The sequence below is a fragment of the Terrapene carolina genome, unplaced genomic scaffold (genome assembly GCF_002925995.2).
Source record: "Terrapene carolina triunguis isolate 2854851 unplaced genomic scaffold, T_m_triunguis-2.0 Scaffold69, whole genome shotgun sequence".
Lineage (NCBI taxonomy): Eukaryota > Metazoa > Chordata > Testudines > Emydidae > Terrapene > Terrapene triunguis.
Window position 1 is genome coordinate 42,435,995 of NW_020664420.1, and position 27,001 is coordinate 42,462,995.

At 42.3% G+C, this 27,001-nt stretch overlaps 1 protein-coding gene across 1 annotated transcript in view; it reads right to left on the reverse strand.

Moving 5' to 3' along the window:
- Nucleotides 1-17,626, reverse strand: part of OCLN (occludin) — a 26,704-nt gene extending 9,078 nt beyond the window's left edge. Inside the window, exons 1-5 of the mRNA XM_024215248.2 lie at nucleotides 17,567-17,626; nucleotides 15,453-15,545; nucleotides 13,337-14,033; nucleotides 9,930-10,091; nucleotides 1,839-1,963 (exon numbers count right to left, since the gene is read on the reverse strand). Of these exons, the coding sequence (XP_024071016.1) occupies nucleotides 1,839-1,963; nucleotides 9,930-10,091; nucleotides 13,337-14,033; nucleotides 15,453-15,502 (1,034 nt within the window). The 5' untranslated portion in view covers nucleotides 15,503-15,545; nucleotides 17,567-17,626. The remainder of the gene's footprint in view (nucleotides 1-1,838; nucleotides 1,964-9,929; nucleotides 10,092-13,336; nucleotides 14,034-15,452; nucleotides 15,546-17,566) is intronic.
- Between the last annotated feature and the right edge of the window lie 9,375 nt (nucleotides 17,627-27,001).

Below are 27,001 nucleotides of genomic sequence, written 5' to 3' on the forward strand. Positions count from 1 at the left end.
AGTGTGTTCACTATTTAACAGTTTCTTGAAAGATCAATGCCTATATGACAAGTGATCTGCAAGAAAGAGAGAAGGAAACGTCTGTAGTATTTGAATTTGTGTCAGTAACTAAGTTATAAGCAGGTTTCAGAGTAGCAGCCGTGTTAGTCTGTATCGGCAAAAAGAACAGGAGTACTTGTGGCACCTTAAATTTGTTAGTCTTTAAGGTGCCACAAGTACTCCTGTTCTTTTTAAGTTATAAGCAGTTGCTGGAGATCTTCAAATTGCAACTAATTTTCTTTTCACATGATGAGAGAGTAACAATCAATGAAGAATATCCAAAGTCTTTAGAGACATGTTCTGATTTAAAGCATTCAGCAAAGAACAACAATTATATTTAAACAGACAGGTTGTAGACCTCAAATTAGACCCAGCCATGGGTTTGTTTTTCAGGTGTACACATGTACACACACACCCCTCACTTTTGGCGGGGGGTCTCTTCCATTGTCATGAGCAAGCATAGAACTGAGTCCTGCTTAGAAGCGGAATTTCTGCACAGTCCAAGTCTTCTGCCTGCTCCATAACATAGAAAAAGGAACAACATATGCATGTTTTAGCAGCAGTCCAGTGTTGTGAATTTGCTACATGATTTCCAGTCTGGAGAGCAGCCATCATGCACCACAGATGAGCCCAAGAGAGATACAGATGGGTAATTAAAAGTTGAAGAACACACCTTCTAGTCCAGACACAAAGCAAACAGACTCTGTAGCATGCCCTAACTCCCCCAGGATGGGAAAGAGGAGTTCAGAGATCAATACGAGCTTAAGGAAACTTCATATTTCTCACTCACATGAGAGACTGATAATTTTTCCAAGGATAAAGAGATATAGGGGTGGGTTAGAATGAATGGATTTTAGTACTTTCTTTTTAGAAGGAATCTGGTTAGATTACCATTATTGATTGACTGGGTAGATAAATAAATTCACTTCCAAACAAGCAATTTGTTTCTCTTCAGCCCCCCATCTTTGAATGTCATGCATTTAATTTACACCCCACACCCCCCTTATGTTTGACAGTTTCCCTCTATTTTTCTTCAAACACAGGTGCAATCTTTCTTCATCAGCATACCCCGTTTAATTCCCCCTACCTCCACTACTGTTTATGGTAAGGAGTATTTATTTCTCTTTTCTCCTTTAAATATTCACACACTCTGGTGCTTGAACACCAAGATGATAAATGCCTTAGAAGAATCTATCCTAGGCTCTTAGTACTCTACATAATACTAGTTTGAATTTAAGTAATCTCTACGGACCAGAGACTGCAAGTCAAAACAAGGATAAAAGGTGTAATGTAAGGTGACAGACAGCAACTAAAAATCTTTACACCAGAAAGGGACTAATATGGATAAATACTACAAAATAAAGTCAATTCCTAGTTTATCTGAAAACAAATTGACTAGCAACTATTTTATATCAAAAACATGTTATGAATAAGTAAGAACAGCATAACCTGGAGACCACCCTTTTCAATTACACTTAGAGCTGATGCTTGTGAGTAAGTTTGCTTGATTTTTACAAACTAAGGTACAAGTTTCACATTAATCTTCCATAACCTTATAAAACTATAATATTAAATTGACACACACAAGAACAAGTCAACATATACACGTTAATCAACACCCTACAGACAGGATAACATCTGCAATAACTGTTCAGGCAAGAATCCCACCAATTTCTTCCATGGGGAATCCTGAGTAAGAAAAAATATTTGATCCTCTCTTTAGAGCAAGAGTCCAAATGCATTTCTATTACCCTTCTAGTGTTCTGTATCCATTAACAAGGCAGGACCAGTTTACTTACGGCATAGCTCTGTAGGTGTCTGTATAAACTCGATTTTCGTTAACTTTCTCAGAAACAGAGTAAACCATGGAACTGGCAACTCGATCTGGGTAGTCCACTACTGGTTCTGCATTTACATTTTTTACCTAGTAAAAGAGAGACATTAAGATACACAACATCTCAGTTTTGTGGCTGAAAGCTTTTTTCTTTTCTCTTTTTTTTTTTTTTTTTTTTTTTTTTTTTTTTTTTTTTTTTTTTTTTTAAATAAACACCTTTAGCAGTTCACTCTCAGTTTTGTTTGATTTTTAAAATAAATTAAAGAAAGCATTTTCAGAACTAGGATTACACAAATTATTCAAAAATGTTCCTATATGTACAGCAGATGATTGAGACACTAGCACCACTACGATGAAGTCATCAGCTCTATTTTAATACTAGGGTAGCACTGACCAAAGAGAAGTGGAGACTCAGATTGAAATAAGGTGACTGAATGCTTCTGAGGGCTGAGCTCGTGTGTGCATGGGGGATTGTAGTCTGAAGACCCCTCACATGCTAGACATCACTGAGGACCACGGAGGACCAAAAATAAATAAATAAATCATTTAGTGCCACAGCAGTTTCACCCTTTTTGGCACAGGAGGCTCTAGGCCCAAAGCATGAGAGTCCTGTGTTTGTGTTATTTTTAAAGAAATTTGATTCCACTGCCCATTGTTACATGAAGTATTTGTGCCATGGGTATTTCTGAAACAAGATAGCTTACAAGTATATGAAAAAAAGTGTTACACTTGCAGTACCATGGAATAGTTTTATCATATTCAGGTAAGCCTCAGCAGCTGCTTCATATCAGTGCCAGATTGATGGATGGAGGGTTGACTACATTAATCTTCCCCATGCCCATTACTACTCTCTTTTGGGGGTCAGTTTGAAGGAAGTGGAGCAGTTTTGGAACTGGAAGCAGAAATAGTACAGAAAGGGTGGGGGGGGCGGAGAAGAGAAGGAGAAGATTGTTTCATTTGAAGCGTAACTTTTATTTATAGTTCTTTAAAAGATGCCATTAAGAGTGACCTGAGAATTGAAAGAGGCAGGCTTTCAAAGTGTGAAGATGAGAGTAGAAGGAGTAGATTAATGTAGTTGGCTGAGAAACAATAGGACTTTTAGAGCAACTGGGTGATCAGCTTTATTTGTAGCCCCAATTCAACAAGTTATTTAAACACGAGTAGATCCATTAAAGTCAAGGGAACTATTCACGTGCTTAAAGTTTGGCACGAGCTTAAGAACCTTTCCGAACTGGGCCCCTAATGAACTAGATTGCACTCAGTGGATCTAAATATGACAGGTATGTTTGTAATGTACGTCTCTGTAGTGTCCTCCAGCATTAAGCATTATAGAGTCTTAAATTTATATTTGGGTATTGTGTACACGAAACTTGATTGTTTGCCAGACTGCCTACCCTTCACAATTCAGACAGAAGAGGGCTTTATTCTCAAAGCTGTGTCTAATCTATATATCTAGAGATTTTAATGTTGTGAAAATATGCAGGCATGAAATCCCTTTAGGGTTTCTTTGAACAAAAGGGTGGCTCAACTAGTTTTTCCAGTTCTACAAGTGCTTTACATATACAAGTGTTTTCCAAGGAAGAGTCTCAAAACAGTCAATGTTCTTCCATATTTTATTTGATATGGCATTAGAAGTATTTTTTTAACTCCAAAATATCATTTAATTGATTTTTCCCTGCTTTTTTAATAACTAGCGATCTCCATGAATAGAGAAGGGTTTAGGGTTGGCACAAGATGTCAATATCCTGCATCTCCCCTTCAATACCAGTTTTTCAAATTCTACCGTGGGACTATTATGCCAATGTTCTTGTTCCCACTAATCACAGCAGATGTAGCCACCCTAAAAGCAGACATGATGGCCTAGTCAGTGCATTCTGTAACTGCTAAGCCAGGAGAAAAGTGCTTATCATACCAGAACAGGTTCAGTCTAATTGTGCTCCTCCTGCTGGTGAAGCAGAGGCCGCACCAGCATGGCCTGGGGCTAGGAGACATACCATACAGACACTCAATAGTAAAGGTGAGGGGGAAGAGAAACACACAAAAGAATAGGAACAAATAAGAGACCTAAGTTCATCTCCACTAGTAAAATTTATACATATAATTCACCACCACTGATGGAAGTTGTAACATAGGCCTGGTCCACACTACCCCCCCACTTCGGACTAAGGTACGCAAATTCAGCTACGTTAATAACGTAGCTGAATTCGAAGTACCTTAGTCCGAACTTACTGTGGGTCCAGACGCGGCAGGAAGGCTCCCCCGTCGATGCCGCGTACTCCTCTCGCTGAGCTGGAGTACCGGCGTCGACGGCGAGCACTTCCGGGATCGATCCGGGATCGATTTATCGCGTTTAAACCAGACGCGATAAATCGATCCCAGAACATCGATTGCCTGCCGTCGGACCCTCTGGTAAGTGTAGACGTACCCATAGCAAAGGTTCAGGCTGTAGCCACCACGTCAACTGTTGTGATACTATGGTAAAGATGCCCAAGCCCTGGCGTCACTGCAGCTTTCACCCTTACTCTCATCAGTAGTCAATTGCTGCTACAAAGTTTGCTGGCATGGACAAGGCTCCAGAAAGGTAGATAGAAATGAGAAAGAAGCTACTTAATTTAGGATGGCAATGGGCAAGAGACAAACAAAACCTCTCAGAATGCTGCGCTGGTAGGATCTCAACTCTCTTACTCTCCCCCACACACTACAGACAAGGGAAAAAGCAGCATCAACTTCTAAAAACCTATATTGCAGTAAAAAATGAGTGTTACTGATGAACCACATACAAAGTTTGTGCATTGGCTCAATGACAGGAGCTTGAAAAATATTTTTATCTCCTTCTCCCTTCCCAGCTGTGGGAGTCAGCTCTGTTAGCTGATAGAATGTTCAAGTGCACACAAAAGCCTGCACTTTTTGCCTTAGAAAAAGACACCTGTAGATTATACTACACTGCTTACAGGAAAAAGAGGGGGGTGGGGGGGGGGAGAAACAAAACCTGAGGAGAGGGAGACACAATTAATATAATAAAACAAAACAAAAACCCAAGCTAGTAAATGGATGTATTTCCTTAAATAAAAGTCCAAATAAGGTTGTTCGTAAGTGCTCAATTCTTTTTCAACATAAAAATCTTTGAAGAATAAGGGTATGGCTTCACAAACTTGTGCCAATTTAATTACATTTAGCTGAACTACTGAAAACCTACGTGGGTACATTCCCATCTGTTTAAGCCTGGCAATGTAGCTTGCCCCTGTAAATTTACATTCAAACCAACATAAGCCAGGTTTAAATCAATGTGAGAGCATCCACAAAGTCACACCAATGTAACTAAATTGGTTACTAAAAGTCACACCCCTTACATTATGCGAGTGCAACTCTGTACTTAGACCAGACTTTAGGGCAGGAGGAAAATATGACAAGGAAACACTGATTTAAGCAACACATTTGGATATCCACCCTTTAGCAACTGTCCTTCAGTAAGGCTACATCTACACTAGCACCTTTGTAAAACTTTTGTAGGTCAGGGATGTGAAAAAACACACACCCCTGACTGACAAAAGTTTCACCAACAGACGCGGCGTTGTGGACAGCACTATGTCAGCATACAGTGGCTACACGGGAGACCTTACAGCGGTACAGCTGCTGCGGTACAGCAATGCTGCCGTAAGGTCTGTAATGTAGACACAGCCTAAGAAAGCAATGTAACTTATTCTGGACAACATGAGCTTTAAAGGACAGGACACAAACATAGCTTGCATTTAGATAAAGCATCAATGTGTTTTCCTCTTCAAACACACATGAACAATTGCAAATTAGAGCAAAAAGTTATGACAGACATTCAACAAGATTTATCAGCAGAGGAAACATTTAATTGTCCAATTTAGGAAAACTCATGCAGAAGTCATGCATTTTAAATCCACATTAGTGTCTAGTTATTCCCAGTTAAGTCTGTTTTGACAGTGTTTTCACTAATGCATGAGTCTTTTACGGCTAGGAAGAATTCAAATCTTGATTAGGTCACAAATGAGAGTTTGGAGGTTGGAACTAAGACCTCAGAAAAAACGCATTGACTTTGACACATGGAAAAACAGCACATAATTGGAACAATGTAAATTATCTACTTAGGATGGAGAAGTAGAGATCTAGAAATGGCAAATCAGAATGGAGATATTTTGGCAGAACTTGGCTGGTAGAGCAACAGGAAAGAGCTGGGGAAGTTCTGGGGAGAGGTCTTACCCAGTGCTTTCAGGGTATTATAGGCTCCATGCTGCGAAGCATGGCCAAGCTATCCCAGAGCTGCAAACCCTGGAAGCCATCCATTGCCTGACTTTTGTCAGAAGTTCATCGAAACTCCTATGTTTCCATGAAACATTTTGTTTTCAACAAAGTGGCATTTTCCAACAAAAACCACTTGCATCAGAAAGTTCAGAACCAGTTCTACCAGTGGACCCCCATTCCCACGAGAAGTCTTCCAGTGGACCAGGAAAATAGACTTTACTTGTACTTGCCTGATATCTCTACTTTGTTTTTTTAAAAGAAGACTTCTCACATCATCTTTATAAAGCAGTCAAAAAGAAAACAAGAAACCACAAACCTCACCCCCAAAAAACCCTGAACTTTAAAAACAAAATCTCTCTCCTTAATATCACTTAATATCTCAGTCACTTAATATCATACTTGTTCAGGGGTTCTCAAACTGAGGATCGGGACCCCAAAGTGGGTCATGACCAGTGTTCTCTCTAATTTTTCCTCACACGTGTGGAATTAATTTTATTACAGAAGCTCCCCGACTTACGCAAGTGTTCTGTTACGCAACAAAAAATAAAATAAAATAAAAAAAAGTGGACGGAACTTTTTCCATAAATCCGGATTTCCGTAAGTCGGGTTTGTGTAACCCAGGGAGCGTCTGTATGTGCACCAATATGGAGATGTTGTGTCACACATCACCTCCATATTGGTGCACATAAACTTCATGTGGTGGGGTGGGGCCAAGAGGTTCCGAGTGTGTGAGGGAGCTCAGGGCTGGGGCAGAGGGTTGGGGTGTGGGATGGGTTCTGGCTGGGGTTGAGATGAGGGGATTGGGATGCAGGAGGGGGCTCAGGGCTGGGGAAGAGGGTTGGGGTGTGTGCTCTGGGGTGGGGCCAGGGATGAAGGGCTTGGGGCCCAGGCTGCCCCGGGGCTAGGGTGGGAAGAAAGGACTCATCCCAGCTCTCTCTCTTCCCAGCCACGGCAGCTCCGGCAGGCCTGGGCCTGTTGACCTGCATGGCGACTGCGCAGCTTACAGGGAACCTAGGTCGTGACTCCATTTTAATGGAGTTGCCGAGGCTGGTGTTGGGCCCCAGCAAGTCTGAAGCTGAAACCCAAACCCCACTGCCCAGGACTACGGTTACATGGCCCCCACCCCAGGGCAGAAGCCTTTGGGCTTCAGCTTTGGCCCCCGCCGGTGGGACTCAGGTGGGCTCAGTCTCCCCTCCTGGGGTCATGTTGTAATTTTTGTTGTCAGAAGGGGGTGACAATGCAATGAAGTTTGAGAACTGCTGTATTAGTTGTGCTGTCCTAAGAACACATACAAGATTTGGTTAATTTCAATACAACAACATGATATAATAGGCAAGCCCCCGATGCATGCCTCCGGTGTGTTGTGAAGGAAGTGTGCTTCCCCTTGAAGTCCTAATACGAGCTGAGATGACAGGCAGAGAAACTTCAAAGGGAAATCACAACACTTCCCTTCCAGCCCAGCTGTTACGCTGGAGAAATGACTGGGCAGCGTTTAAGCTTAAATTCATTTTAGGGACTTGAACTACAGACTTTGCCTTCCTTTGCAGCCAAAACAAGTCACAATTTAAGAGGGTTCTGTGCCCAGTTGTGCCACACGTTTCCTGTGTAACTTTTAGTAAGACAAACCCTCAGCTCCTCAGTCTGCCAAACAAATCTGTGCACATCCTACATTAAGAGATCATTTTGGTGAGGAATGAACCCAGGTACCACAGTGATGGGTGCGCTATCAGAACCTGAATAAGAGGGGTAATTGTCAATCATTCTTCACTTTTGAAAGTTAGTCCTATTCAGTTTGGAAGTTAGAGGCAAAAATGGTCTCTGTCAGTATATTCTCTCCTTCCTCTGTCTCATTGGCTGTGAAGCATGATTACTTTTCAAAAATGACAATTTCTTCAAAATCAGGAATAGAACAATGTTTTAACAAAGCAATTTCAAGACCTCCCTACATTTCATGTCATGTCATAATGAGATTTTTCTGGGCAGACAGAGACATAAGACACTTAGCAAAAACTTCACACAGAAAACAAAATCTTTTCACCTCAAGAAGTACTCACTTAGTTCCATATAAAATGCTCAGAGACTCTTCTAGTTCTCAAGGAGACCTAATCCTAGAAGTTTCTTAAGATGAAGAGTTTCAGGGGATTTGTTTTTGTGTGGAGTTACAAGATTGATTAAAAAAACAAAACAAAAAACAAAAAAACCCACCATTTTCAAAATAATCATGAATATTTTGGCAACTATGAAGAAGCTACCACCACATTCCCCAACACAGTCAGTACTGGAACCTTGGCTTGGTATCCAAAACCAAACATCTACGCTTTAAGCTAAAAGGAGACCATCATATACAGAAAGAAAAAAAACACCACGGCCCTAATTATTTTTAGGACACTGCCAGCCATTAGAGGACAACACGTTCACATGCACAGTATCCAATTCTTCCACTGCAGTGGCAAAGTACTTCCACCATCATCACTTAGAGTAGGATTGGGTCCCAAAACAATAAGTTAAACTCTTTTTTTCAGATAAAGCCAGGACATGAACTGAAGGAGATTCAACTACCTAGAAAATGTGAAGGGGTAAAAAACAAGCTATTACAGACCTATGAGGAGACAAAAGAAACTTAAAGCAGAAGTTTCTAAAAATGTAATTCAAACAAGTTTATAAATGTATTATCCTTTACTTTCAGAATATATCTGGCAGTTTTCTGGCCAAATAATCTTCCAAGCCATAAATTCTAAGAGATAAAAAGAGACCTTTGCAACAGAAACTAGCTGAAACCTTAACTATGGAGAGGCTAGCACCTCTTTATACTGACAAAAATAAAAAACAAACAAAAGACATCAGATAGCCAATCATCAGGGTTTTAAGTTTTACTGGTAGTTTCCTATATATTCCCTTTTCTGCCATCTTGAAACATGAGTAAACAAGTAATGAAAAGACACACCCAGAAACTGTCTCACCGAAACATTTACTTCAAATGATTCTTTATAGCAGTTCCCAGTACAGTCCTGGCTCATGACCTTTACCCAAGGAGCACAGGTAGAATCACATGAGTCATAACACACTTACAGAGGTACACAATTAATACTGTGAACATAGTTACAAGCATTAAGAAATCAAGTACCCCTGAAATTTAGTGTTAGGTATTAATCCAAAGTAAATCAATCTGGGCTTTTTGAAAGCAACTACAAGTAAAAGTTAATAAGGATGTTTCCCAAAATTGGATAACAGATCTCACAACCCAGTTGCTAGGTTAACTGGGAGACTACATCAAAGTACTGTTGCAGTTTTATGGGTTTCCTCTTCTATATTCTTAGCATCATTGTATAGATGGATCTGATTACCTCAGACCATCTGTTTACAGAGTACACCTCTACCCCGATATAACGCGACCTGATATAACACCAATTCAGATATAACGCGGTAAAGCAGTGCACCTCCTAGATGAGAATCTGCTTGTGAGAAGGGTCCCTGAAGAGGGATGGGGGAGTAAAAAAATAATTTTACTGTTGGAGACAACCCACTGTAGAAGCTGAAAACAGACACCTACTTTAACAATGGCTTTCTGAAGTGCTTTTGCTCTATTCCATGTGCAAATGGACTTGTTATTGTAGAGTTGCTCTTAGTATTACACTGTTGGTAATTTTTTGTCCAGATTTTTTAAATGGGAGTTTTACATGTCACTTCTTATGGAGGTGAGTCAAATTTGGGGCATAGAAACCTTGAGCTTGAGAAGAAATTTGAGGGTTTGTACCAGTTTAGAATAAGCATCCAATATTAAACTTACCCATTCTTCTACATTGGGGGGATCTTCTTCATAAACCTTTGCTTTATCCCAGAGAATGTTCATTTTACCATAATAATTCATCTGATTTCGGGTCTTTACAGAAAAATATATGATTATGGCAAGAGCCACAATAACCAAGAATCCCAACACAATAGCAATAGCCTAAAAAAGAAAAAAAAAATATGTAGCAGATATTTATTATTTGGTTTAAAGACAAAACCATCCATTCAAGGTGCCAAAAATCAGTTCAGAGCCCCCCCTCCAGAAAAACACCCACAAACAGCTGCCGTCTCCTCCACCTCCATGTAAGTCAGCATCCTAATCCAAATTAAAAGTCCAACATCTTCCCATTAGATGAACATCCCCCAATTTCCAGACCAATAAATGGGCTTTGGAGCACACTGAGGAGACCAAATTGAAGCTATTTAAGACTAGTAGAGGAGTAAATCCTGCTGGAAAACTGTCCCCCCCGCCCACACATACACTTTTATATCAAAGCAGATGGATCTTGGGCACCTGCACTGATTTCAGCTGTGCCTGTATGAAACATGAAGAGAACTGTTCTGCAGGACCACCACCTAGTCAACACTTTTTTTTTTTTAAATAATTCCTCAAAGGTGACATGAAAAGGATTTTTTTTAAATTGAGCATCTCCTTTTTTGCTTTTTTAATTTTTAAACTTAAAAAAAAAAGTTTTAAACCAGAAACATTAGGAAAGTCAAGTTTTTTCTCCCAGTAAAACCAGAAAGGGACCTTTCAGGAGGTTTCAAGCATGTTTACTAAGAGCTTTAATACCTTTATTGAAGAGGAGTCAAGGATGTTAGATCTTTAGCAAAGGCCTCCTTGATCCCAAATGTGAATTTAACTTAAATTAGGTTTATAAAGAAGAAAGTGAATGAAAACTAAAAGTGACTTGAGAGGTCAATTTTCACTCACATGGCTCATCTGACATCACCCTGAGGCCTTATCTTCACTGAACAAGGAAGAGAGAAAAAAAAAAAAAAAGTGTGTTCTTAACTTGAGTTAACTAATTTGAGGTAAAATCCTAATGAAGGCAAGGCATTTTTGTAGTTTTCACACAAGGTATCAGGTCAGATTAGATTTCCCCTGAAACAGGTTGAGGCTAGGTCTACACTACGGGGGGGGGGGGGGGGCGACCTAAGATACGCAACTTCAGCTACGTGAATAGTGTAGCTGAAGTTGCGTATTTTAGGTCGACTTACCTGGCTGTGAGGACGGCGGTGAGTCGACCGCTGCCGCGCCGCCGTCAACTCTGCTTCCGCCTCTTGCCGCAGTGGATTTCCGGAGTTGATGGAAGAGCCATCGGGGATCGATTTTATCGTGTCTTCACTAGACGCGATAAGTCGATCCCCAATAGATCGATTGCTACCCGCCGATTCGGCGGGTAGTGAAGACGTGCCCTGAGTCAAAGCCTACTGAGGAGCCTAATCTTAGGCTTGATAACCTGTACAAAAACTACAAACCATCTCTTCACTAAGATTTTACCTCAAGTTAAAAATATCTTCTCCTCCAGTGAAGACAAGGTTTTACAATAGAGTTCTCCAAACCTCAGATACTTTCAGTCAGACAGAATCCAAATTTCTGAGAAAGTTTAAAACAAAACAGAAAACCTCCCAAACACTTTCAGGCCTTCTTTGCACAGCATAAAGGACAGCAGCCCAGTTTTCTTTCCCCTCCCTCCCATGCTGGTCACCTTTAAAGGAAGCACCATCTCATGTAATCCCCCCCAGACGCCACATGCAGTTTTCCTTTGAGTACATTTTGGGGCCTTAAACAGAGCACGCACGCGTTTCAAAACATTAATCTACCTATATCTAGGGGGGAAAAAAAATCAACATGAGAAGGCAAGAGACCAGGGAAAACTGTGTTCGCTAATTAGGACAGGAGACCAAAAGTCTACTGTATTCTGCCATTAAACTTCACCAGCTCAGATCTTTTCTGTACATAAATTTAATTAAAATTAAATCTACTTTTTAGAAATGCAGGGATTAGTCAATAATATGGTTAACTGTGGTATTCTAAAGAAAAGGCCTACAGTACACAAGTTGTATTTATCTCAGGCTCTTTTAATCAAATATAGGTTTTCAAATTTAGTAATTTATAAAATTCTGTTAGCCCAACATATTAGTGACTGCAGTAGCTAAAGAATTATTTAAAAGGTATTATATGTATCATCACCAGGTCATATTGGACACCAAGAAGTGGTTATGGCTTATCAGTGTGACTTTTTTCTTGCATGGGTGCAATTAGTGCATAGAAATTTGATACAGGAGACTAGGTTAAAAAACACTGACAAAGAAACAAGACTCACATATAAAAATATCCAAAGTAGTCAGCTCCTTTTACTGTGACAGGGCAGGGATGTGTTGGGGCACTGGGACATGAGAAAAAAGGGTTGGCACACTAACAAATCACCACAGTTAAAAAGGAAAGGACTTTATTTTAACCTCCTAAAAGCTATTTGTATTTATTTTAAATTATTGTAATTACACCCATGCTCATGGATAGTGTGCTACGAAATTCACAGCCATAAAAAAATACATCATGGACCATGAAATCTGGTGGTCCCCCCTCCCCTCCCTCCCCCCATGAAAACTGGTCTTTTGTGTGCTTTTAACCTATACTATACAGATTTCACAGGGGGAGACCAGTATTTCTCAAATTGGGGGTCCTGACCCGAAAGGGAGTTGCAAGGGGTGGGCCTTGCAAGGTTATTTTAGGGGGAATTGCGGTATTGCCACCCCTACTTCTGTGGGCATCCAGAGAGTGGCGGCTGTTAGCCGGGCGCCGAGCTCTAAAGGCAACACCTCGCCAGCAGCAGCGCAGAAGTAAGGGTGGCAATACATACCATGCCATCCTTACTTCTGTGCTGCTGCTGGCAGCGGCTCTGCCTTCAGAGCTGGTCTCCTGGCCAGCTCCCGCCGCTCTCCAGCTGCTCAGCTCTGAAGGCAGCACCCTCACCAGCAGTTCTGCAATGCCCCCAGCCTTGCAACCTCCCCACAATTCCTTTTTGGGTCAGGACCCCTACAATTACACCATCATGAAATTTCAGATTTAAATAGCTGAAATGATTAAATTTATGATTTTTTAAATCCTATGACTGTGAAATTGACCAAAATGGACCATGAATTTAGTAGGGCCCTACTCATGAAGTTTACTATATTCCTGGAAGCATATAAAAGTTCTTCAGGCTCTTCATTTATTTTAGAAACACTCAGTGCAGTGGGTAAGGTAGAATTTGAAGGAGTTGGTTTACCGAGCAGAGAAAGTTTAGCTAGATTAGCTATAGATTTTGTACGACTGGTTTGTACTCAAAAGTGTTAGATGTACGATTTAGTTAGCTAAAGGGAAAAAACAAAACAAAACAGACATTAGTGCATACATACCTCTTGAGGCTCTACCACACAGTAGTGATACAAGTATTGATTCATAAAGATTCCTGTATTTGTAGAGGCATAATATTGGCTGCACAGAGCAACAAGTTGATTGTAGAACACTGATCCTGAAGCTTGTGCAGTTGGGTTTACTGCCAGTACATACACTATGGATGCAATGAATACCAAGAAGCCAAGGATAGCACTTACTATTATCACAATTAGATAATATCTTCTTGTTCTGGACATGCTTGAGTTGGTAACATTTATTATAAAAATCGCCATTCCAGCAATGAAGCAAAAAGCTGACATTGCAAGTATGAAGCCTTTAGCAGCTCGGGGCTCAATGTAATTTCCTCCAATGCCATAGGCTCCACCATATCCATATCCGGAGCCATAACCGTAACTGCCACTGTAACTGCCTCCAAAACCACCATATCCAGGATATCCTACACCAGATCCCAAAGAAGAACTTCCATAGAATTCTAGATCCCAAGGCAATGTGGAAGCAACACAAGCAAAGATGCCTACACACATCACTATAATGAGAACTGACATGATCTTTATTATTCCTGGAGGGGAAGTCCATTTGTAGAAGTGTTGCACTTCATCCTCTGGATAGTAGGAATACGCTGGTTGAGAGTACATGGGCTGAGAGCGCATCTCCTCAGCATATGTAATGTTGCTTGGTGCATAGTGAGAAGGTTTGCTGCAATAAGATGAAAACGTTATCAACTGAAGTTTTTAGCCAGCTATGAAAAACTATCTTACAAAAAAATTGTAGTGCATGACACTCATGCAATGAAATTATGAAGTTATCAGGAACAGACTAATTCAGGAAATGGTCAGAATTAGCCAGTTTTTAAAGAAGACCCCCTAAATTTAAATGGAATGCATATATTCCTCCAAAAAGACGGAATTCTATTCTCTCAGATGCTGTTACGATGGTTAGCTACAAATAATATTAGAAGAAGGTTGAAATTAATCCACTCTGACCATTGGCATTTAGAGATTACAGTAATAGGTGCTCTGGAAAACTTGGAAAGAATATTTAATAGTGATAATTTGCAGTATTTATTATACAAAATAGTAGGGCCCACATTTGTAAAGGTATTTAGATGGAATGGCACTCAACAATGCCTAACTGATTTAGAAGCCTAAATCTCATTTTCAAAAGGAATTTAGGCACTTAGGAGCCTAAACCCCATTGATAGTCAATTACTTGTTGCAACACTGAGCGCAGCAATGCCTAATTGACAGTTTAAATTTTATGTTTGATTAGTTTGCAGATCTAAGAGACAAAAAGCATCTTGTAAAGTGGTAAACAACCTATTAGAACACCCTACATGTGCCCCATGTGTTAGATAGATGTTTGCTTTTTCATTAAATAAGCAGCAAGGTACAGTCTAACACAGGGGTGGGCAAACTATGGCCCACGAGCCGGATCTGGCCCGCGAGCTCCAGCCAGGGCGCCGGATTGGGAGCCGCACCACACAGCTCAGCCCCGTTCCACGCATAGGAGCCGGAAAAAGGACATGCCACTGCTTCCGGGAGAGCCGCTTGAGGTAAGCGCCGCTCGGAGCCTGCATCCGAGCCTCTCCCCACGCCCCAACCCCCTGCCCCAGCCCTGATCCCCCTCCCGCTCACCAAACCCCTCGATCCCAGCATGGAGCAGCCTCCTGCACCCCAAACCTCTCATCTCCAGCCCCACCCCAGAGCCCGCACCCCCAGCAGGGAACCTGCACCCCTTTCCGCACCCCTACCCCAGCCCTGATCCCCCTCCGAACTCCTCGGTCCCAGCCCAGAGCACCCTCCTACACCCCAAACTCCTCATCCCCAGCCCCACCCCAGAGCCCAGACCCTCAACCAGAGCCCTTACCCCCTCACACACTCCAACCCCAATTTTGTGAGCATTCATGGCCCACCATACAATTTCTATTCCCTGATGTGGCCATCAGGCCAAGAAGTTTGCCCACCCCTGGTCTAACAGCAGCAACCTGATGATAGTTGACTCAGCTACTGTTAACAGTTGTATAAATGAGCTGTTAAAGATATGAACTCCAACTATGTACACTGCTTATCTGGGGTAAATGAAATTGGTAACCAAAGCAGAAAAGAGGATATTTACAATTCATCTGGTCGATAAGGTGGAGGACTTTCAAAAGGTCTGGATGACATAGTTGAAGTGCTTGGCCGCTAAATTCAGACTTATTTTTGGTAACTAGAAAAAAAAAAGTGACAGGCTTAGTAACAAAGCAATCTAAACAGCTTAAAGACATTATAGCTAGTATGATCACTTTACTATTAAGTAGTACAGATAGCTATTCAATCTCGAATAATAACAAAAAGACAAGTAAACAAATCAGTTTTTTTTTGTCAAGGCTTTCAACAATTAGAGCTTTCAATTCACCAACCGCAAACAAACAATTCCTTCTATTCTCCCAAAATATCCCCCTTCATAGGGGGAGGGATAGCTCAGTGGTTTGAGCATTGGCTTGCTAAACCTAGGGTTGTGAGCTCAATCCTTGAGGGGGCCATTTAGGGATCTGGGGCAAAAATCTGTCTGGGAATTGGGCCTGCTTTGAGCAGGGGGTTGGACTAGATGACCTCCTGAGGTCCCTTCCAGCCCTGATATTCTATGATGATCTTACACTTTTTTATACAGTGGTTGATCTTAACACTACAATTTCTCCCAAAAAGATCTTGAATTATTGAACAGCTTGCTCGATCTCTCAAGTAGTGACACCATGGAGAATTATTCATGATCATCTACATTTTCTTCTTTTTTGGAGGGGTGCATTAGTTTTGCCTTTACCCAGTTTGTTTACATACTGACACAAAGCAGTACAACATTTCAGATGACCATTGGTAGAGTGCATCTACTAGATTATCCCCAAATGTTGAATTAAATTGTATGTTTTTCTAAACAAGAGTGAGAAAAGACCTTTGTCAATCCGATTCCCCCATGAACTACAGCAAAAGAAAAGAGCAATAGGACTTGGCTATACTGGCTGGGAAACTTTTGTTATTCACGCATTCAAAAGAGTGACAATTTTATCCCCACCCCACCTTGCCTCCAGTGACAGCAAGTACAGTATATAGCAAATATGTTTTTGATGGTGGTGTTTCTTGGGTTTAGAGTCATTGTCTGTAGAGTGGAGTGCCAAGAGCTCTCTTTAGAATTATCCTTTTAAAATTATGGTTTGAAACAATAATGATTTCAGTCCCTGTAGTGGTTATCCTCATTAATTGCTGGGATAGGAAAAGCAGTTCAATAAACATCACCAAAACATTTCACAAACTTAGTTATGCAGAGTACAGCTATTTCAACCAAAATGGAATTTGTTTCAGTGCAGCCTTGAGGTGATACTACAGTGAAGATAAAGGAAAGAATAGAAGACATTAGTTGCTGAATAATACAGAGTTTCTTTGAGAGGCAAAGAAGAATTTAATGCATGTGTTCCCATGCATACTGAAAATGTCTTTACAGAGAAGACAGCATTCATAACAGACTGAATGCCCTGGTGGATCTTTCACTCCTGAGGTAGAAGAAAATGGATCTTAAGGAAGCAACTTCTTAGAAAAGACCCATTTTTGAATGGGACACCCAGGAAATACTTATTGACTGCTCCCAAGGGATGTGGTGTTTACAACTTCAGTGGAAACTACGTATTAAAATCATATGATTGATTCTTCCCTCCCAGTATTACTCTTTGAGAAAACACTCACATCAGAGAGCAATAATTGAGACTAAAACCTAATTATAGCGTATAGCCCCAGAACAATGAGGCAGGCTAACTTGCAAAAGATGTAACTGAAGAGTCATAATGGTGTCACGGAGAGACCTCCCAACTAACACAGAGCTGAGTTTAAATATGCAACTGAGCATTTAATAAGTGAGATCTGCGCAAGATCTGGCTAGAATAATGAGCAATGCATATTAGTACTCCAGAGACGGAGAGTATCAACTTTTTGTCTTATTTCGATATTTCAAATTACAAGCCATAAGCATAAATATATACGAAAACTTTTAATAAGAAGCTAAAGTCCCCTAAATTTCCACATTGATGAGTTTGGTGGAAGGGGGAAAACTCCTCCCCCCGACCACCTACACAAAGCGAACAACACTACTAACTGGACACACACACGCGCACACACTCTACTCTCGCCCCCATCCCACTTCGAATTCCCATTCGGAGGCTTGTAACCCAGTCAGGCACTCAGCTCCCAGAGATCATTTACCTTAATGCCAGCAACACACGCACTAGCTGGACTCGCCAGATCCCCGCTCTTTAACCTCTCTGCTATGCAACTAGGAGCTGCCTGCCCGCATCACCTCCTCCCCCGTCCCTGCCAAGCAGCCACACCCAGGCGCGGTGCATGCGCCCTGCCTGCACACCTGGGGCTAGGGGATAGGAGCGATCATCCCCCATTCCTCCCTCCCCGCCCGGGTGGAAACCAGCCCAGCGGCTCCCGCTGCCGTGTCTGGAATGCGGGGTGGGAGCCGCCGATTGGCTGGTCTCTTCCCCTCCGACAGCGGGCGGGGCGCTCGCGGCGCGTGACCCTGTCACCTGAAACTCAGCGCCGGGACTAGGCAGCAAACTGGTTGTTCCTGCAGCGCCGCTAGCGAGCGCGTGGAGGGAGCCGGGAACCAGTTTCGAGTGAGGATGTCCAAGCTTCTAGTGTAAACAAAGGGCGGGCTGGAGCTGTGTCCGAGAAACTCCGAAGTGCGGGGGGACGAGGGGCAGAGGGAGAGTCTCTCACTCTCAGCCCTTCCATGATGGCACTTCACAGACACTTTAACCCTTCAACTGGGATTAATGTGTCGCCCCTCCCCTACTGCCCAGAACTGCCCCACTGAGATCAGTGGGCGATTTGGGGGAACAGTGATAAGGCCCTTAGATTGCAGCTCCTCAGCCCAGGCACCCGTCTTGGAATTGTTTGTAAAATGCCTGTTGTGCTGCAGAAATAAAACACGAATGGGCACAGCTCCCCGGCCTATGGGGGTTAGCGCTAGGAAAAGAGAAAGACAAATTGAGGGGAGGGCATTAGGGCAAAGGTGATAATACCTACCATTCTCCCTCTGCCAGTGCCACCCTTTTAAATCAGCAGTACTAGGAGCAGAGTGGTGCTGTCTCTGTGCACCTTTCCCCTTCCTCAATTGCACACACTGGAAGGAAATAAAAAGAACTGAGGCCTTACAATATATTAACATGTTTTGGGTTTTTTTTGGTGGTATAAACTAAGGTTTGAATTTAAACTGAAATAGTTAGACTAGTACAACCCTCTGCCTGACACTCTAGTATAGGAGTACCTTTTTCAGCTTAACTTAAACACCTTCCTAAGCAACATAAATAAACCCCCAAAATATCTGCATAGAGCCTGGCCTACTCTTAAAACTTAGGTTGACATAGCTATGGTGGTCAGAGGTGTAAAAGGTACACTTTCCTGAGCACTATACCGTAACTATGCCCACCTCACCCCCAGTGTAGAGGCAGCTAGGTTGAGGGAAGAATGCTGTTCTTGACCCAGTTCCTGTTGTTTGGGAAAGTGAAGTTCCTAGAGCAACAGAAAAACCGTCGGTTGTTGGTTTATGAGTCTACACTATGGTGCTTAAACAGCATAGCTGTGGCACTTGCACTATGGGACCTTAGCACCCATAGTGTAAACTTAACTTAAGAGTGTCCAACTGGTAAAACTTTCCCCTGTAAACAAAGCTCAAAATAGAATGTATTTTAATCAGGAGCAAAATAAAATTGAATGGAGATAGTACTTCAGCTTCCTTGAATGCTGTACTTACCTCCTGCAGCCCTGATAAATTAAATGATCTGAGTCCCAAGAGTTGTATTTGTGTGTTAATCACCTGTGGAGATGGACATTTAACTGTCACATTGATATTCCTAAAGCTAGCTGATCCCAGAGGCAGCTAAATAAGAAAGGCCCCTTGCTACTGTAACAAAAGCTTTTGTAAAGAGTGAATGGGATTAGTTCTACTAACTATAGAAACATCTGGTATTGGAGATTGGACTATTTATCCTTGATGTAATTATATTGGAAGCACTAGTATTAGACCTGGAATTATTTTGATACATTAACTAGTGTGGTTCCACCTCTTTGGTAGTAATTAAGACTGATTTACTAATAATTTTCAATGGAGAGGCACCAGCCTCTTTACCCTTTCCCTCTACTTTGTCTAATCTAAATTTAAAAAGTGAGCGCTAGCTTCATTTATCAGAGATAATGACAATAAGGAGCAAGTTAATCTAAATCCTTGGACATGATACAGCTGACCTCCAGCTAGTACTAATAGCCTAAGGATATCTTCTTACTAATGCCATAAAGCAGTGGGTTAAACTTGTGATTGCATTATATTAGTACCAGTGGGGAAATTATTTGCAAATTCCAATAGTCTTGACAGAGTAATCTATATATGGAGATATACTTATCTCATAGAACTGGAAGGGACCCTGAAAGGTCATTGAGTCCAGCCCTCTGCCTTCACTAGCAGGACCAAGTACTGATTTTGCCCCAGATCCCTAGGTGGCCCTCTCAAGGGCTGAACTCAGAACCCTGGGTTTAGCAGGCCAAAGCTCAAACCACTGAGCTATCCCTCGCGCCTATGAAGGGGAGTCTCTGGATATTTTGTCACTTATCCACTGACACTTTAAAAACTCTTGCACCCCAATCTGGGTCTATGCTGGTTATGTGCTATGTATGTATCTCTCCATCCTTGCAACCGATACCTGTAATCCCTAATAACGCAAGCCTGACCCCAGATGTACAGTATCTTCCCTCTTAACCTGTGTATATTTAATTTTAAACATTAACTTTAATAAAAATTTAAATATGTATGTAAATTAAGCTCATCAGGACAGGGACCTTGTCTTCTTTTATTTCTATAAAGTTGTACTGTGTAGATCCTGGTCGACCTACCAACATTGGTCAGGGGCGTGAGCACCATAGTTAAACCAACCTAACCGCCAGGCACAGACATGGCCAGGTCTTGGATTACAGACTAACTGATGGAAAACCCCTTCTATGGATGCAGGGAGCGGAGTGTCTGTACTACAATAGCATAGCTGCAGTAGCACCCATAGTGTGGACATGACCTCAGTAATTACATAAGGTTTAATGTTCTGTTGTATTACAAAATGACAGATTGGATGCATATGCATCCAGAGAAGGTTCTAAATAAGGACTCTGGTAAAATAAAAAATGCAGGTAAATTATAGACTGTTTTGGGTAATTCTGTGTTTTGTTTTTTCAGACTTTTCATTTAAAATTTTTATTTAAAAAAACATAGTTTTGTCTATTACAATAAGCTTTTTACACACTGTTCCCTTGTTAAAAGCTTGTTAGTGGAATTTTTCCTCAAACAGTAGTCACATTAAAGTCTGAATTCTTCCTCCTCCACCCCTTTTCACTCTTAACCAAAACAAAACAAGTTAATTCCAAAGTCTAACAGGTACTATTTCAATACTGAGGAATTGCCAGGGGGTGGGGGTCAAAGTTACATTTTAAATAGCTTTCTATTTACAATCTTGAATATGGAATCTTTACTGTGTCTATTAGGCCAGTGTGTCTCAAACTTTTTTACTGGTGACCCCTTTCACATAGCAAGTCTCTGAGTGTGACCCCCCCCCCTTATAAATTAAAAACACTTTTTATATATTTAACACCATTATATATGCTGGAGGCAAAGCGGGGTTTGGGGTGGAGGTTGACAGTTCGCAACCCCCCATGTAATAACCTCGCGACTCCTTGAGGGGTCCCAACCCCCACTTTGAGAACCCCTGTATTAGGCTCTTTTAAAGGGTGGTTCTCATCCACAATTTTTCAGAATTTGTTAGATCTTTTACTGTAAAACCCAGTTGTTTTAAGTCTTGTTTAAAAAGCCTCTTTAAAAATCATATTTGGAATTCCCAGCTTTTGCCTCTTTTGGAGACAGCAACTAGGAACTCTGATGTCATCTGGGTGGGAATTCAGAACTACAGTACATCCAGGGAACAAAAAGTTAACTAAAACTACATTTGTTGTCTATGGAGTATCCTTTATTGGCCATTGCCACAGTCCTCAAAACCTCATAGGATTTATCAAGGACACCACCACCTTCAATAATACTTCCATACATTAACAAGCCAACTTCTTTTGTTTGGCTGGATGGCCTTTGCTGAAAAGTGCAAAGACATTTTGGAGCCTGATGTTAAGCCCATTGAAGTCAGTGGGAGTTTCCCATTGATTTCAGTAGGCTTTGGACTGGGCCCTTAATGTACTTTTAACATGGTGGTAGGGTGAACAGTGGGATACAGATGTGAGTTGGATGCATCTATAAAGCTGCTATTTACCTTAATCAGGACTTGGATACAGTATTTATTATATATGCTTACAGATTTACCTTGTCCCTTCTCCTCCTTTTGTCACAATAGCAGGCAAAAAAGCCAGATCACTAGTGATGGATCATCCAAAGGTACTAGTCAAGGGTACCTACTATTGTCCTAGAGCAGTGGTTTTCAAACTTTTTTCTGGTGACCCAGTTGAAGAAAATTGTTGATGCCCGCAACCCAACTGAGCTGGGGATGAGGGGTTTGGGCAGGGCTTGGGGATGGGGCAGAGGATTGAGGTGAGGGCTGCAGGGTGAGGCTGGGAATGAGGGGTTCAGGGTGTGGGAGGGGGCTCTGGGCAACAGATTGGAGTGTGAGAGGGGGTCAGGGCTCTGGGGTGGGGCTGGAGATGAGGGTCTTGGGATGCAGGAGGGGGCTCTGGGCAACGGGTTGGGGGGTGAGGGGGGGGGAGGGGGGCGCGGGGCTGGGGGTGCAGGCTCTGGGGTGCAGAAAGGGGCTCCTGGTTTGGGAGAGCTCAGGACTGAGGCATGGGATTGGGGCACGGGGTTGGTACGTGGGCTTACCTTGAGCGGCTCCCGGTCAGTGGCACAGCAGGGGTGCTAACGCAGGCTTCCTGCCTGTCCTGGCACTGCAGACCGCGCTGCGCCCCAGAAGCGGCCAGCATCAGGTCTGGCTCCTAGGTGGAGGCGCACAAGCAGCACCGCCCCCCCAACTCCCATTGGCTAGTTCCCAGCCAATGGGTGTGCAGAGCCAGTGCTCGGGGTGGGAGCAGCGCACAGAGTCCAGTGGTCCCCGCGCCTAGGAGCCAGACCTGCTGCTGGCTGCTTCCAGGGCGCTGCGCAGTATCAGAACAGGTAAGGACTAGCCTACCTTAGCCAGGCAGCACTGCAGACAGGACTTTTAATGGCCCAGTCAGCGGTGCTGACCAGAGCCACTGCAACCCAGTGCCTTCCATTCTGTGACCCAGTACTGGGTCACGACCTGCAGTTTGAAAACCACTGTCCTAGAGCATGAGCCTACTAGATATTAACTTCTTGGTGGTGCTTTTCATACAACTTTTCACTAACAACTTTTAATCTTTTCTAAAATTAAACACAGCAAAGGTAAGAGGAACCAGATTGACAACCATGAATACTAAAAACTCCTTTTTCTATCATAACAGGTACAACATAGCCAATAGAATAATAGATTTCCACACAGGACCTTGGCAACGTGCCTCTTTTGTATACACATACCTAGTGTAATTGCCTCTTAGAGCAAGAAAATAATCAGTTTCTATGTCCACACAATGCACATAAGTAATGCTATTAACTTTGAGGCCTATTGTTATGAAGTGAATTGAATGTTTGGTGATTAGACAATCTAATTGCTTGAATTAGTCAGAAGGAGTTGATTCCCGTGCTCTAACATACCAAGATGGAAAAACATCACCCATCTTTATTATTTATTACACACATTTGCATGTTGATATAGCAATAGCAACTTCAGCAAGGCATATCCTGGTAATTAATATTATGTACTGAGTGCCAACAATGTAATCAGCGTTACAGAGAAGGAAGATTAGAGACGTGCCCCCAATGACCTTATATTCAAAGTAGACAAAACAGAGAACAAAAATGGTACACTTGATGATTAGAGGGTGAACATATCTGAGTGGAACTTTTGTTTGTATGTAGATAAGACATTCTAGTCCCTTAAAAAAAGTGTTATCACAGGATAAGTGTGCACATTAACACTAGCAGTGGGTTACAAATAAACATTATCTAGAAGTAGACAGTGCCTTTCATTCTCTAGGATTTCAATATAATATACCCTGTGCCATTGAAACTGCAAGGGGAATGTAGCTAGGCAGAACAGGTATTTAGATAGCATAGTGGTGGGTGTCTTAAGAATCTAAGCAGATAGAATGTAATTATCCAAACTGGAATTTAGCTAGGACAGTTGGCTTCTTAGAAAGTTACCACAAATTTATCAATGATCAAAAGATTTTATGCTTTGGCTGAAAAACAGTACCTGCAATGGCACAATGCCCCTAACACAGCTAACCCAACGGATGGGGCATTGGTTCAGTAGTAAATCACCCCAGTACCGAATATTCTAAAATTTCCCTAAAAAGCAATCTGAGAACAGCATTTATTTCTGTTAAGCACCCTACCATATTTCTGGGACCTATACAACTAAGTGTTGTTTAACAAGGACCCCCTCCAAAGTGAATTAACCAAAACAAAAAACAGGAACTTAAAGTGGCTTCTAATCTCACTGCAGGTAAACCCTCAAATGGGAGTTACTGGGCACGCCACACTTTTGAAAATCAACTCACTAATTTAGGTGCCCAAATATGGATTTAGGAACCTAATTTTAGGCTCCTGTTTTTGAAAATCTTGGCCCTAGGATACAATCACAGGGCTGATCCTACAAATTACAATGCAGGGACAGAGCCCCATTTTCTGCATTGGGGCTTTGAGGGGGCACAAGGATACATCCACATGCTTTTACTTGCAGGATCAAGGCTTAAGTATATTTTTTATAGAGAGAGTTGCAAGAGCAGCTTCTGTTTTATTGCCCTGATGTAACTGGATTTCTCACTTCTCGTGTGGGTCGAGTGCCTTGGAGTAGTTCAGTCAAAAACTAAATAGTCAAATCTAATATTTCTTCATTGATGTAGAGATAGGTTAACATTTTTCTGTGACTAGAACTGTGAGCTCCTAACTTCTAATCTAGTTTCCTCAGAATGAAGGTTCTTTTGTCTAAAACTCCCAGCAGATATTTCCTGTTTAAAATTCAGAACTTACTCATATGATTCAAAATAGAGCTTTGCAGAGCAGATAATACAGTACTGCACACAGCATAAGAGCAGCCTCTCCCACTTCTGTTATGGAATTTCTCAAGTATCAGCCTGTACCAGTACTTAGGCACTAATTAAAATTACAAAATCTGCTGGACCATGGACCTACAATATAAGTACTGTAAAAATAAACTAAACTCATTCTTTAAACTAAATTAATGTAGATGTTCACATTTAGTAATTGTTCACAGTTATACAGCTAAGGTGGTTCAGATAGTTCTGGCAGCTTTACAAATTTTAATTGCTTGGTGGTATATTTTGTCACTTCTTTCAGGTCTACTCTGAATAGTAAACTTGGACTATAACTCTGCAAAGACTCATGTACATGCTTAACTTTCTGCAAGAATAGTTTGAATCTTTTCTGGATCAGGACCTTAATAGTGCATTTAGGAGCACAGTGGAAAATGAACCTAGTAAGCAAACAATACACAATATTTCAAGGGGCTCATTCATCAGAGCTAGCTCAAGGTGGGCAAACAATCCATCCTAGCTTTACAAAAGGTTACCTCCATAAAACAGGGCTGGGCTAAAGAGTAAGCAAATTCTTCAGGGTTCTGTACAGACTTGGCAAATCAGAGGTAGGCTAATTTCCCACCCTGGCAGCAAATAGGAGAGAGAGAGAGAAATGTTCTACCATAGTCTACCCTTTTCTGGCAGGGGAACTAGAGAAGTAGGGCTTGTCTTTACTGGCACTTTACAGCACTGCAACTTTCTCACTCACGGAAGTGACCCGCCCAACCCCACCCCCCCCCCCCGAGCGCTGTAAGTTTCAGCGCTATAAAGTGCCAGTGTAGACAGTGCACCAGCGCTGGTAGCTACTCCCCTCGTGGGGGTAGTATTTTTACAGCACTGGGAGAGCTCTCTCCCAGCTCTGATGCTGCGACTACACAGCCATGTTAAAGCGCTGCCATGGCAGCGCTTTAACGTGCTAGTGAAGACGTGCCTGTAGATAACTCAAAGTTTCACCTCCGTCAGCCAAACTTGGGCCATCAGCAATCAAAGACATCCCTAATTATATCAATAGCAATGTAATTAATGGTGTTAGAGAAAATGGTGTTGTTGGTAGTCAATGACATAGTCCTCAGTCAGAACTCAGTCAGGGGAGCACTGTGGTGTTAGAGGTGTTTCACAGAAGAAAGTCAAAACCAATGCACTGCCACACCTATTACTGAACAACCCAAGAGACTATTTAATTAATCTTTTAAAACAAGAGTGGGAGTATTAGTCACACTGTCCTAAGCAAGTTTCTACTCCAGTAATTACAGTCTGGTTTATCTAAATGGCATTTGTAGTTTAAATGAACTGATGATGATGATGATGAGATGGAGCTTTTATCTTCTTGATCATTGTTTCAGATCCAGGCCACAGCAATAATGAAAAGACGTAACTATCTTGTTTTACACTCAGTCATCAAATAGTTCCAGGTATCTGCCTCATCACAATTAGAACAGATTTTGTACTGAGTTATAGATGTTGTCCTACAGCAATAGCAGTCATACTTGCCACCTTCCAGCAACCAAAATAATAAATAAGGCCCCGTCTACGCTGACAAGTTTGTGCACAATAAAGCAGCTTTGAGCGCTGTAACTCCTGAGGTGTACACACTGCCAAGCCACTTTGTGTGCAGTAACTGCGCAGATGCAGCGCTCTAAAAAAAAGCCACCCTGATGAGAGGCGTACAGCTTTCTGCGCCGGGGCTACTGCGCTGTGGTGCCAGTGTAGACACCGTGGTGATTACAGCGCTGCGATTGGCCTCCGGGAGGTGTCCCACAATGCCTGTTCTCACCTCTCTGGCCATCAGTTTGAACCCTACTGCCCTGACCTCAGATGACCAGCCATCAGCCCGACCCCATACATTCCTTTGCAAATTTGAAAGTCCCCTTCCTGTTTGCTCGGTGAGGTGTGCAGTGGTCTCAGCGCATCTTTCCAGGTGGCCATGCCTGCTCCACGCACCAGGTGATCCCCTGCTTGGAGCAATGCTGAGCTGCTGGACCTCATCAGCATTTGGGGAAAGAAGTGCAGTCCCAGCTGTGCTCTAGCTGTTGGAATTATGATACCTATGGACAGATTTCTAGATGCATGATAGAAAGGGGCCATGACTGGGACTCACTGCAGTGCAGGATCAAAGTGAAGGAGCTGCGGAATGCCTACCACAAGGTATGTGAGGCAAACTGCTGCTCCGGTGCTGCGCTGACGAGTTGCCGGTTCTACAAAGAGCTGGACGCGATACTCGGTGGCGACCCCACCTCCACTGCAAAGGCCCCTGTGGATACTTTGTTGCAGTGGTTTCCCCAGGAATTGAAATTAGGGGGGTGTTCAAATTTACAGGGTGTGTGTGTCAGGTAGGGTGACCAGATGACCCAAGTCAAATATCGGGACGCGGGGGGGGAGGGCGTGGCGGGGGGGGCGGAGCAAAAAACAAAAACAAACACCCTTCCTCCACAAGCGCTGGAGGGAGGCCCGGCAGACACAGGGGAAGCGTGGGGCCAG